The sequence below is a fragment of the Dermacentor variabilis genome, chromosome 8, assembly GCF_050947875.1.
Source record: "Dermacentor variabilis isolate Ectoservices chromosome 8, ASM5094787v1, whole genome shotgun sequence".
Classification (NCBI taxonomy): Eukaryota; Metazoa; Arthropoda; class Arachnida; order Ixodida; family Ixodidae; genus Dermacentor; species Dermacentor variabilis.
Window position 1 is genome coordinate 88861719 of NC_134575.1, and position 13628 is coordinate 88875346.

The 13628-nt window shown below is 48.9% G+C and overlaps 1 protein-coding gene across 1 annotated transcript in view; it reads left to right on the forward strand.

Moving 5' to 3' along the window:
- The first annotated feature begins 3797 nt into the window (after positions 1-3797).
- The window catches only part of LOC142590391 (uncharacterized), a 93318-nt gene continuing 83487 nt past the window's right edge, over positions 3798-13628 (forward strand). The window contains exon 1 of the mRNA XM_075702475.1: positions 3798-4365. Within this exon, the coding sequence (XP_075558590.1) occupies positions 4286-4365 (80 nt within the window). The 5' untranslated portion in view covers positions 3798-4285. The remainder of the gene's footprint in view (positions 4366-13628) is intronic.

Here is a 13628-nt window from a genome sequence, read left to right on the forward strand (position 1 = left end):
ATGTCTAGTGAGTTTACTTAATTTCTTCCTGATCGAAATTTATTTTCCATATTTTTTGAGCCTGTAGTGGAACAAGATGTCTTTTCCGTTTTTCGCAACTTTAGAACAGTTCCTCTCCTAATCTTGATGGCATGCAGATTAGTCCCATTAAGTATAAGCTGGATATTCTTCTCCCTTTTATTACTCATATTTTTAATCTATGTTTGTCGAGTGCAGTTTTTCCTGAAAGAATTCAGGCAGCAAAAGTCAGTGTTTTATTCAAAAATGGTGATAAAAATTATGTTAGAGACTATAGACCCATATCTATGTTGCCAGTTTTTTCGAAAGGGTTAGAAAAAGTTATGCACCGTCAACTGTGCCAATTCCTCGAAAAACATAGTGTGATTTCACACATACAGTTTGGTTTCTGAAAGCACCGATCTACAGAAATGGAATTAAGGGAACAAGAAGAGTTTATTTTATCCCAGTTTGAAAACAAACATGACGTGCTAGGTATGTATCTTTACTTTACCAAAACGTTCGATAATATTCAGCATTTACGTTGTTTCAGAAATTACGTTGCTATGGAATTCGTTGTCATCCGCTAGACTTAATCAAAAGTTATTTAAAGCATCGCAAACAGGTAGTCGAGGTCGACAGGAACTGCCCGGAGCTGAAGTCTGTTTCTAAAGGAGTACCACAGGGAAGCATCCTTAGGCACCTTCTTTTTATAGCCTACATAAATGACTTAATTCGCATTTATCCTGACGGGACGTACGTTCTATATGCCGACGATGTCAGCATATTTGTTTCGGCTAAAGACAGTATAACAGTTCAGGAAAGAATGGACCAGATTCTTGCGAAACTAAAACGTTGCTCATGTTTTAATAATTTAAGCGTTAACACAAGTAAAATGAAGGCGGTATTATTTAGACAAGTAAATAAGCCAATCAACGATCATTTGCAACTTACGTATGGTACGTGATACAGAAATTGATCTGGTAAATCAGATAAAAATTCTGGACGTTACGTTTTCCAGCAATATTCTTTAGAACGAACTTATCGACAGGGTGCTGAACCAGTTATCGCGCGTTGTCGCTAGGACACATCACTATAAAGCAGTGTTGCCATTTAAAGTAAAGCTTTTACTTTATAAATCACTTTTTTATTCACTCCTCACATATTGTTTCTTTCTTTTTTTTTGGTATGGGGCTCCACAACTTCTGCGAACTTGCAGAAACGACACCTGATGCAAAAGAAATATATCAGAATACTTTTTAACTTACCGTATGACGTCTACACGGGTGAATTGTTTCAGCAGGTTGGAATTTCAGGTGTACGCAACCTCTACACATATAAATTAACCGTAGCGATCGACTGGGTGAGATGTGAACGAAAATCGACATTTTCTACATGACCTTTGTCATCTACAACAAAACATTAGATCGCTTAATACACGATATAAAGAAATGTGGAAAGTGATAACACCGAAAACAAATTAGTCCAAAGATAAGTTATAATGCCTACACTGCTTAATAAATATGTGAAAGCCGGTATAGATTTTCTGCTGTGTACACACCGGTCGAATTGCGAAAACTGCACATGCTAGGTTTTTAAATTGCATTGCTTCTCTGGTCACCCTTATACTTGTTCTTGTGCTTTGTATGTTTATGAAACTAAGATATCTGTATTTCTTTTTTCATCTTCCTGTAAGTTGCAAGTTATTGCAATTGCCGCTGCTGACTGTTTTGTACAAAGGTAGCTGTGGGCCTTTTTCAAGCTGCCTCTATGGAGAGCAGCTTTTACCTGCAGCTTCCTCTATCAGCGTGATGATGAAAAATAAACATTATTATTAATTTAAAGCCGACACTGCGGCATTAAAAATCAATAAAATGAAATCAAAAAGAAAGAAAGGCACCTATTCCTAAAATATGAATGCATGTCATATCCAATTAAAAACATCATTTGAGCCGTCTGATCGCAAACAGTAGCGCACGAAGCAGTACGAACGACCCCGCAGAGCAGAATTGCCAGCAGTTTCCAACGGCGCGACCTAGACGTGGCTCAATCCACTTCGATCGCAGCGCCGCCGCAGTATTTATCGTCGTCGCGTGCCTCACTGCAAAGCATGCGCCGCCCCAGCCGCTCGACCCACTCAACTGTATTCTAGTACACTCTAACGCGGACGAAGGAAAGCACGGACGGCACGGTGGCTAAAAGCCGTAACGGACGTGTTGGAAAAGTGTTGCGGAAGTCGCGTGCTGTTTTTCGCAAAGGAGCACTGGGACTGGTTCTCCAAGCGCCAACGTTGTCATAGCAACCTCGCTCCTGAAGGTGTCCTAGGGTGCTGCACTTGTCTCTTCCATTTCGTCTCAAAATCACTACACAAGCTCTTTCAGTTGCTTTAGGCCCCTGAAAAGTGAGAAGTTTTTTCGGCCCGTGTCTTTCTCGCAGCACATTATGTTCACGAGACAAACTGACTTTGGAGCGTGGTGTGTCAGCTTGACAGTTGTGTTTTTGGTCTGTGTCTGTTAGCGATGCCTCCTTTGGTGTGATTGTCAACCGGCAACGAAGACACACTGAAGCAATCACGGCGCGTGTCTACGCCGTCTTCAACGTGCCACGGAAAAACATAGGAGCGCGGCTGCTTCACTAAAACTGTAAGAGTTTTGTAGATTTTGTTCTGACGCGCGTCGGCAGCACACACTTCCGGCGGCTCGTAGCAATTCAAGTTCAAAAGCTCGCGCCTATCTTCTCTGGCGAGCTGACTGGAGGCGCAAAGAAAAATGGCTCACCAACATGGCTGCGTTTCCGGCTTCAAAAACGTGACGTCATGCCCTCTTCTATTTTGCGTTTTCCTCCATGCCGATAGAGTTTCTCACTCTATCATGACGCCCTTTAGATATAAAATGCAGACATTAAAGGCTTTCTTTTTGATGGTTGAATGTGACAGAAACGATTTCGGAAGCCGGAATAACGTCGTAGGCTCATAGAATTTCTCGTTTAGCGCGGACATCGGGTTTTGGACACCACCTATTGGCGACACAAATCATTAATCTCGGGGTCCCACGCTGTGGTGGCGCTAGTGAATGACTGTTTTTTATTTACCTGTGGTAGTCGTTCTGATCTTGATTCAGATCACATCGTAGCCCTAGGTTCCTCGAAAGTGGCTTGTAATTATTTACAGAAACGTGATACAGTATAGCACATAATCTTCATAGTAACCATGAGCTGGGATTGTAAACTGACGTCTTCAAACTACCGAGCTCTCGAGGTGACCATAAAACATGACAACAAACAAAAGAACCGACGTTCGGACGCTCAAAAAATGCCCGACTAACCTAACAATAATCACAAACTTCTGTTGACGGTTGCCTTGACAAAATCGTTACAATTGTGGAACGCGCAGTTTGGACAACGGAATAGAATGCTTCTAAAATTATTCAATTTCAACAATTGTTGAGCGAGAAGGAAGAAACTTTCAATTTATTAACTTAGCAATCAGCTGCTTGATAACAATAAAAACTAAATTATAATATGTTATCATTTATTTTGTAGACTACGGGGCACTCGCATGGCACGACCAAGAGATAGATGACACAGTAGACAAAAATAGTTGACACTACTCTATTAAGTGTTATACAATGAGAGGGAATTCTGGGAAATCCGCGCGCTTCTTTCGTCGTTACTTGTTTGAAAGTAACCTGCTCGCTCGCACGTGACGGCCGGCTCTGACTCGCCCACCCCAGGAGAAGCGGTAAAACGAGTAAGTACCACACGGCATGTCGAAAGCGTTTCTCCTCGCCGTGTCGACCACACTCTCAGCTGCTGGTGGGAGGTGCTTCTTGCATGGACGCGGAAGCGACGCCGCCCCGACAAACGTATCTTATTTTTTATCTATGGCTTTCGCTTTGCGGCCGGGAAATGACGAAAAAGAAGCAGCGTGTCCTCGTCGCCATGGTGAACAGCTGAAGCCGTTGCCGTTGTACCAGCGCGGCTTATTTTGAGGACCGCTGGCGTGGGTCGTCGTCTCGCACCTCTAGGGAGCGAACCTTGTCGCGTCGCTCGGTAGCGCTCCTCCTCTAGGCCTACCGTCCAGAAACTTGCAGACGTCGTCGCGTCGCCAAGCTCGTCACCACGTTACGACTACGGTACCGATGAACGCGGCGTAGTGTCGTGCGTGCGTGCGCTACGTTCGCTGCACCGTCGGCAACGCCCGGGATGGATCTGAAAGTGGCCCGCTGAAACGGTGTCAAAGGGAGTTCCGCCCCTGATCTTCTGCTGCCCGCCGTCAAACGGCCAGACGATGTTGCTCCGAAGTCGCTGCAGCAGCGAGAACTGCCGCTGCGAGAAGGCGCACGAGCACCATCGAAGCAGCAAACGTCGGTGAGTGGACGCGTGTGTTCACAGTCACGTAAAAAGGACCACAAGCAGCAGCAGCAACATGTAAACGTGATTGTTTTCGTTTCGCTTTATGTTATACCATCGATGCAGTGAGAACAATCTACCGCTTCTGAGCACGGGCTGCGGTCGCTTTGGTACTGTCTACGCAAACCGATCGGCCCTGCGAAGCGAAAGCAGCTGTCGGTTACGCTGATTCACGTGCTGTTTGTTTGCAACGGAAGCCGTACGTCGCGAGGCGCTGCCGAGACGAGCACCTATGTGCGCCAGGTGTTCGAGCGAGACGCCGCGCTCGGTTCCCTCCAAATAAGCGCCCGTTGCGCAAGTCTGCCTGCCGCATCCGCGTCCGGCGCCGACTCTGCAACGAGCGAACCCCGAAAAGAACTTTGCTCGGCCTGTCATGTCGTGTTTTATGACATCTCGACCTTCCCGATGCAGCCCCGCTTCGTGTTGTCTTGGTTATCTCTCAACTACTAGGCGTTTCTGTTTGCAGTTTGCAATCGCCCGTTTGCGTCTTGCGTGCGGTTTTTCTTTTCTCACTTTCGATCTTGCGCCGGCCGGTCGGCGAGAAACGACGGGCATCGGTCGAGCCGCGTAGACACGCGTCTTATCGCCGCACCAACGGCTGCCAGTTTGAAACGGTTGCTCAAAAAACGCGCGCGGTCGCGCTGTCCTGTCGCCCGATTGAAGTCGTTCTCGAGAGGCGGGAAACATGTAGGCTGGCACGCTTGACAGGCCATGCAGTCTGTCCGCCTCTCACGCTGCGGTGAAGGCCTCTTGCGTTTGCTCTCGATAGCTCTGCGGGAGGCCGCTCGCACGCATGTGGTCTGCACGTGGGATGAAAAAAAAAAAGGGGGGAAGCGAAACCATGCCGAAACCGTGCTGCTTAACGGCGACTGGCGAGGCATTGTGTGTGCGTGTGCAGTCCGATCGCAGACGTAGTTCTTTCAAAATTATTTTCCCTCAGAACTGCAATGATTGCTCTGCACTTGTTTGTGTACGTGTGTTTGTACCTGAATGTGTTCGAACCTGAACCTCAATTGCTGCTAGTAGTGAAGCATATGTACTCATGGTAAACTTGCATTAACAAGCTCGGTTTACCTTGACACCGTTAAACCAAATTATAAAACCTCATTATAGCACGTCATCTTATGACACGAAGTCGCTGCGACCAGGTTTCCATGGTCCAGGGACACAGTGGCACATAGTGACACAGCTGTTAGCAACAATGACATTACTGAAATTGAGGATGCACTCCCTATATTCAGCATGGCTACATTTAGGAGTGATAACTGTGCGGATTCAAGAGCACGTGGTTCAATTCAGAAGGGCATTTCGTAGCCACTTACAAAAGATTCCAGATTCAACCTTGATGTCGGAGATCCGTCTTATATGGCATCATCAGCTGTTCTGATGCTATTTATCTATCCCTACACGTGGACCACATTTCGAGTTTGAGTTAATTAGAAATCACCTTTATTTGTTTAGCTTCTGGCATGTAATTAACTCAACTGCTACTGTTATGTCAAGTGTGATTGATGATCTTTAAGATCTTTAATAAAGTGTGTATGTAACCCTCAATATGTGTGCGCCTAGGGTCAAGCTTTAAAAATGGTACTGCATGCCATTTCCTTCGTTGCCACGTCAGTGGTATTATTTTGTACGAATTTTAGTGTTCACAGTTTGCTAGGTATGCTATCCTTTCCTTTGCACACATTATGCTGATACGAGTATGTATGGCAATCGCCATTATGTGTTTGCATGTGTTGTGGTGGTTTTGAGGAAAAGCACATATGCGCAGCACGGACGTGTGTAAAGGAGCCACAGCATACAGACAAAGCAGGTTGTTCTTCCCCTCATCTAAGATTTCCAGTTATATGTCTGGTTAGTATTCAAAATGTAAGGGCACACAACCCACATAATGCCTGCAAATGATCCGGTTTCAGCATTTGAATTCAGTCTTAGATGCTATCTTCTGCATGTAGGGCACACCCATGGAACCTGTTCTGCAAGATTTTGTTTCCAATTTTCTTTTCTTTTTGTTCTTTCACTCCACTAAAGAAAAGGCTGCCTGCTCTTTAACCCCCAAGACTGGCTGGTATTGACAAGAATGGTCCAATGCCTGTCAACTGAATTCTAAAGGACCGAAAAAAAAAATTCACAGCAGTTATAATTGTTTATTAATTGCACTTTTGGACTCCCACAGCTGTTATGTGTTTTGTTATTAGGTACTGTTTTGCTGTGACCTACTGACAGTATTGGAGGGCCCCATGAGTCAATTCTTGTTTTCATGTATACTTGCCCAGCCTACAACCTACTAACTTGAAATTTGCATATTTGTTGTCATTGAGACCCAAAACTTTTTGCAACCAAAAATCACACTGTTTAAAGGTTGTTTGGATCCTACCGCTGGTACGATCTGTTGGGAACTCGGCGCTGACGCCCGTGGTTGTACCTGGGTCGCAAGCCCCAAGGGTAGCGTTGGCCTGGCGGCCTGGGGTACAACTGGAAGCATCCGAAGGTCCCGGCAAAGCATGAGTCGACTGGTAACAACGAAACAACTTGTTTATTTTAACATCGCAAAGAGTTGGCGGTCAGGTTTGACCGAAGTAGAGAGACGGGAGAGCACTTCACTCAACAGAAGAAATCGGAGCCCCCTTCTTGGCGTCCGGGGCAGCTGTTTTTATACTCTCGCAGTTGAGGGCAAGAAGGAACCCCTCAAAAGACGAGCACGTGAATGTACAATGGGCTAATGGTGACGCACACTGTCGTAGCGCTGCCGTAGCACCATGTCGAGCACGATCTCGTAGCACCCTGTTGTAGCGATGCCGTAGCACCATGTCGAGCACGATCTCGTAGCACCCTGTTGTAGCGCTGCCGGTCGGGCACAATGACTGTAATGAGGGGATGATCCCTGCTTTGGCATCGCCTGTTTCGGGCACAATGACTGGAATGAGAGGATGATCCCTGCTTTGGCATCGCCTGTTTCGGGCACAATGACTGGAATGAGAGGGTGATCCTTTGCGGTCGCATCGCCGCAGTCGCGCCTGGAAACACCTGCCGATGAGTGTTGCGGTGACGACGATCGGGCCAAAATGTCTGCCGCCCCGCCGCAGTCGCGCCGGCAAAACCACGTGTCGCAGGCGAAACGCAACAGACCGCCCCGCCGGGGGAAGGAGATCCCGATGGACAGGGGACTGCATCCGCTGGCCGGAGGGATGTCGCTCGATGATGCTCATAACCGAAGTCGGGCGTCCCTCAACGTTTCTTGAGCGCAGCGCACAGAGAAGGCCTCGTTCTCTCGTTCAGGTTCGCACGGGACACTGCAAAGTGACTTCGGGAGAGTTCACATTTTTGTTCTCGTTCCCGGCAAGCGTTAGAACTACGCTGAAACTCAACCGCTCAGTCAGCAAGCACGGCACAACCCTCACTAAGCCCTGCCAGGCTCTTTCCCCTTTTTATACCACTGCCTAGTTCCTTACAGTAGTCTAGCATCACTCAGAACGCGTCCACAAATTGAAAAATTGCACTAGAAAGCATATCATCACTTTGAGACACTAAACAAAAGCAATATGTTAAAAAAAATCCTGCCTCAGGAAGAAAAACATCAGTAACAAACAATTTTGAGGCTGATTCTTACGTTAGGGGCTTCGACTTAAGCCATCGGCGTTACCGTTGAGACTCCCCTTTTTGTAACGCACCTCAAAGGAATATTGTTGTAAAGCGAGGCTCCAGCGCAGGAGGCGGCCATTTTTGGGAGAGATGGTCTGCAGCCATTGGAGAGGGCAGTGATCCGTCTCAATGATAAACCTCGAGCCGGCTAGATAGCATGACAATTTCTGAACGGCCCACACGAGACACGCACACTCTTTCTCGGTGGCGCTATACGCCTGCTCACGACTGGACAGCTTACGACTAGCATACAGGACGGGGTGTTCTACTTCTCCATTTTCCCGTTGGCACAGTACAACGCCCATGCCTCGCTCACTAGCATCGCACTGAACAATGAACCCTTTTGTATAGTCTGGCGATCGTAGCACAGGCTGGCTTGTTAGGGCACTCTTTAGGGCGCTAAAAGCTCTTTCCTTTGTCTCGTCCCAGACGACTGTTTGAGGCTCTGTTTTTCTTAGAGCATCCGTCAGGGGAGCCGCGACATCAGAGTACCTAGGGATGTACCTCTGATAGTAGCCGGCGACACCCAAGAACGACCGAATATCGGTCTTGGTGCGCGGTTGCGGAAAGTCTCGCACAGCGGCCACTTTTATTTCAGAGGGGCGGCGACGACCCTGACCAATCACGTGACCGAGGTAGACAACCTCGGCCTGTGCTAACTGGCACTTAGGAGCCTTTACTGTCAAGCCTGCTTCGCGCAGGCGGGTTAGCACTGCCCGCAAGTGTGTCATATGCTCAGACCAGGATGCGGAGAATATCGCTACGTCGTCTAGATACGGTAAAGCGAATTCTTGCTGTCCCTGCAACACTTTATCCATGAGGCTTGAAAAACAGTATGGCGCGTTCTTCAAACCAAAACTCAACACTTTAGGACGGAATGTTCCCATTGGTGAAATGAACGCCGCATACCTACTAGCCTCTTCTGTAAGTGGAACCTGCCAATAACCCCTGACAAGATCTAGGGTGGAAATAAACTGAGCGCTACTAACTTTCTCAAGGCGCTCCTCGATGTTAGGGATCGGATAAATTTGATCCTTAGTGATGGAATTAAGCCTGCGGTAGTCGACGCAAGGACGAGGTTCCTTGCCCGGTACCTCAACTAAAATCAAAGGGGAGGTATAATAACTCTCACCTGCCTCAATAACACCGAGCTGTAGCATTTTCTTTACCTCAGCCTCCATAATATCGCTCTGGCGGGGTGACACCCGATACGCCTTGGATCGTACTGGCTCTGGGGAGGTAAGTTCTATATCATGAGTAAGTACAGAAGTCCTACCAGGCCTCTCAGAGAACAGACCTTGAAACTCTTGTAATAGCTGGTGTAGTTCGGTTTTCTGCTCAGGCGACAGCGGTGCTTTACTGATAAGGTCACTAATGACTTGACCGGTGTCTTCCCTGTTCGTCACTGAGCCTAGTCCCGGAAGCTCGACCGGAAGCTCTTCAGGAACGTTTACCATCATGCACACCACTGCTTCCCTTTGTCTATAAGGTTTGAGCAGATTACAGTGGTAAACTTGCTGTGCTTTCCGCTTTCCTGGCAGACTTACCACGTAGTTAACGTCCGACAGTTTCTGAACAATTCGTGCTGGGCCCTCCCACTGCACGTCTAGTTTGTTGTTTAGCGATGTGCGCAATATCATGACCTCATCGCCAACCTCAAAACGACGGGCCCTGGCTGTCCGATCATAATAAACCTTGGCCCTCTGCTGGGCCTTTGTCATTGCTTCACCTGACAACTCCTGTGCCCTTCTTAAGCGTTCGAGGAGCTTAAGCACGTACTCCACCACGACTGGGTCGTCGCCCCTACCTTCCCATGATTCTCGAAGCATGCGAAGCGGAGATCGAAGCGAGCGACCGTACACCAGTTCAGCTGGCGAAAACCCCGTAGCCGCATGCGGCGCGGTCCTTAAAGCAAACATCACCCCAGGCAGACACAGCTCCCAGTCAGTTCGATGTTCAAAACACAACGCTCTCAACACGCGCTCCATGACGGAGTGGAGCTTCTCAACGGAATTCGACTGTGGGTGGTACACTGAGCTGTGTAACAGCTTTACCCCACACCTTTCGAGAAAAGTTGTCGTCAAAGCGCTAGTAAACACTGTGCCCTGATCTGATTGAATTTCTGCAGGAAAACCAACTCGCGCAAATATGGACAGTAGTGCATTAACTATCTCAACTGAGCTGAGTTCTTTAAGCGGCACTGCTTCAGGGAACTTTGTCGCTGGGCAGATCACAGTCAAAATGTGTCTGTACCCCGTGGCTGTTACCGGCAGAGGTCCCACTGTATCAATAACGAGCCGTCTAAAAGGCTCCGTTATGATAGGTACCAATTTCAACGGCGCCCTCGATTTGTCCCCTGGTTTGCCCACCCGCTGACAAGTGTCACATGTCCTCACGAAATGGTCTGCGTCCCGAAAACACCCTGGCCAATAGTACTCTTGCAAGAGACGGTCCTTAGTTTTCTTAACTCCTAGGTGTCCGGACCACGAACCCCCGTGTGACAAGCGCAACAGATCCTGACGATAGCATTGAGGCACGACCAGCTGATCGAACTCCACTCCTCTGCGGTCTAGATACTTCCGGTACAGGACTCCACCTCTTTCCACAAAACGCGCAGTTTTCCTGGCGATACCTTCTTTGACATTGCAGCGCACGTTTTCCAGGCTGCCATCCTTTTTTTGCTCGGCTATCAAAGCCGACCGGCTGACTTTTAGCAACCTATCAAGTCCGTCTGACGTAGGCGCGATGAGCAAATCAGTAGATAGCTCTTCTAACTTTCCCGCGTCGGGCGTTTCCTCTCCAGTATCTGGCGCCTTTAACGTTACAGACTCAAGTTTATTCAGTTCGGGCGTGCTCGGAATATCAGCTTGCTGCGCCTCTGACCCTTTTTCGTTGTTTGATAACGTCGGCCCCGCAACTACCGCCTTTGCAGCGAGCTCCCGAACCTTCGATCTGGTTAAGGCCAGAACACTAGCTTCACCAAACAAAAGCCCCTTCTCGCGCAGGAGGTGATCGGACCTGTTTGAAAATAGGTACGGGTACTGGGGTGGCAGCATAGATGACACTGCCGCCTCTGTCTCAAGCGCTCCGAAAGGTCCTTCAATAAGCACCTTTGCTACTGGCAGACACACGCTATGAGCTTCCACGGCTTGCTTGATCCACGCGCACTCGCCCGTGAACATATGGGGTTCTACGTAAGATGGGTGAACTACATCCATCGTAGCTGCGGAATCGCGAAGCACTCGGCACTCTTTCCCGTTCACGAGGAGGTCTCGCATGTAAGGCTCGAGAAGCTTCATGTTCTCGTCAGTGCTGCCTATTGAAAAAAACACAACTTTTGGTGTTGTTTCCGGACACTGCGCCGAAAAGTGACCCGGCTTCTGGCACGTATAACAAACGCCCGCTCGCCTCATCTCGAACCGCTTTCTGCGTTCGGCTTCGGCTGCTGCCGTCTCCTTAGGTTCGGTCGCACTGCTTCCACTCGCATCCGCACTACGCGTGTTCCCCTTTGCTCTCATGGGTGTGAACTTCGGCCTCTCGAACTTCGAGCCAAATTCACCCTTTTGACCATCCTTAGCTCCGCGAGCTCGACGCGTCACAAACTCCTCGGCTAGCTCAGCGGCTTTAGCCACCGTACAAACGTCTGGCCTATCCAAGACCCAGTATCGCACGTTCTCCGGTAACCGACTATAAAACTGTTCTAGCCCGAAACACTGCAGAACTTTATCGTGGTCACCAAACGCTTTCTCTTCTTTGAGCCACTCCTGCATGTTCGACATAAGCCTATACGCAAACTCTGTATATGACTCACTTTTGCCTTTCTCATTTTCCCGAAACTTCCGACGGAACGCTTCCGCAGACAGCCGGTACTTTTTTAGCAGACTCGATTTTACTTTGTCGAAATCCTCTGCCTCCTCTCTATCCAAGCGAGCGACTACGTCGGCCGCCTCGCCGGGTAACAAAGTGAGCAAGCGCTGTGGCCACGTTTCCCGAGAGAACCCCTGCTTCTCGCACGTTCGCTCGAAGTTAACCAGGAACAAACCAATGTCCTCTCCAAGCTTAAACGGCCGCATCAGGTCAGTCATTTTGAACAATACTCGTTCTCCTGCACCGTGTGCCTGACTTCCATTACGAGCGCGTTCCATCTCTACCTCGAGACGCTTCATTTCCAAAGCGTGTTCGCGCTCTTCTTTTTTCTCTTGTTGCTCTCGCTCTTTCTGTTCTTTACGTTCACGCTCTTCTTTTTCTTTCTGTTCTTTAAGTTCACGCTCTTCTTTTTCTTTCTGTTCTTTAAGTTCGCGCTCCTGTCTTTTTGACCTCTCCTCAATAGTCTCAAGGCATTCCGACAGCTCGTCATCCTCAGCCTCTAACTCAAGAATAGCCTTTAGCAGTTCAGGTTTTCTGAGTTTGTCCGAGACATCCAGACCCAACTCTCTTGCAAGCTCCAACAATTTCGGTTTGCGCAACGACTTCAAATCCATGGCTGCTCTGAATGCTGCTTTCTCTACTGCTTACTATTGTCTTGCCGCAAACTAACCCGGCAGCAACGACAACCACAATTACCAGCTCTGTTTCTGACACTAACAAAAGCCTGGCAAAGCTCAGAAGAAGAAAGTCCCGCACTCACCAAACCTCGCAGGCAGGAATTCCGCGCAGTCGTTCCGCTGCAGGCAACCAGTCGTCACACAGGGCTCGTTGCACTGCTCCCGGATCGTCGTTGAGCTGCTCAGCATACAGTCAACTGCATCTCTTTGCTGCTGGCCTCCGTTGTCGCGATCTCACCGCTGGCAGACAGTTGTTTGAAGTCGTAGGCGATCTCACCGCTGCCAACCAGATGTTTGGATCCTACCGCTGGTACGATCTGTTGGGAACTCGGCGCTGACGCCCGTGGTTGTACCTGGGTCGCAAGCCCCAAGGGTAGCGTTGGCCTGGCGGCCTGGGGTACAACTGGAAGCATCCGAAGGTCCCGGCAAAGCATGAGTCGACTGGTAACAACGAAACAACTTGTTTATTTTAACATCGCAAAGAGTTGGCGGTCAGGTTTGACCGAAGTAGAGAGACGGGAGAGCACTTCACTCAACAGAAGAAATCGGAGCCCCCTTCTTGGCGTCCGGGGCAGCTGTTTTTATACTCTCGCAGTTGAGGGCAAGAAGGAACCCCTCAAAAGACGAGCACGTGAATGTACAATGGGCTAATGGTGACGCACACTGTCGTAGCGCTGCCGTAGCACCATGTCGAGCACGATCTCGTAGCACCCTGTTGTAGCGATGCCGTAGCACCATGTCGAGCACGATCTCGTAGCACCCTGTTGTAGCGCTGCCGGTCGGGCACAATGACTGTAATGAGGGGATGATCCCTGCTTTGGCATCGCCTGTTTCGGGCACAATGACTGGAATGAGAGGATGATCCCTGCTTTGGCATCGCCTGTTTCGGGCACAATGACTGGAATGAGAGGGTGATCCTTTGCGGTCGCATCGCCGCAGTCGCGCCTGGAAACACCTGCCGATGAGTGTTGCGGCGACGACGATCGGGCCAAAATGTCTGCCGCCCCGCCGCAGTCGCGCCGGCAAAACCAC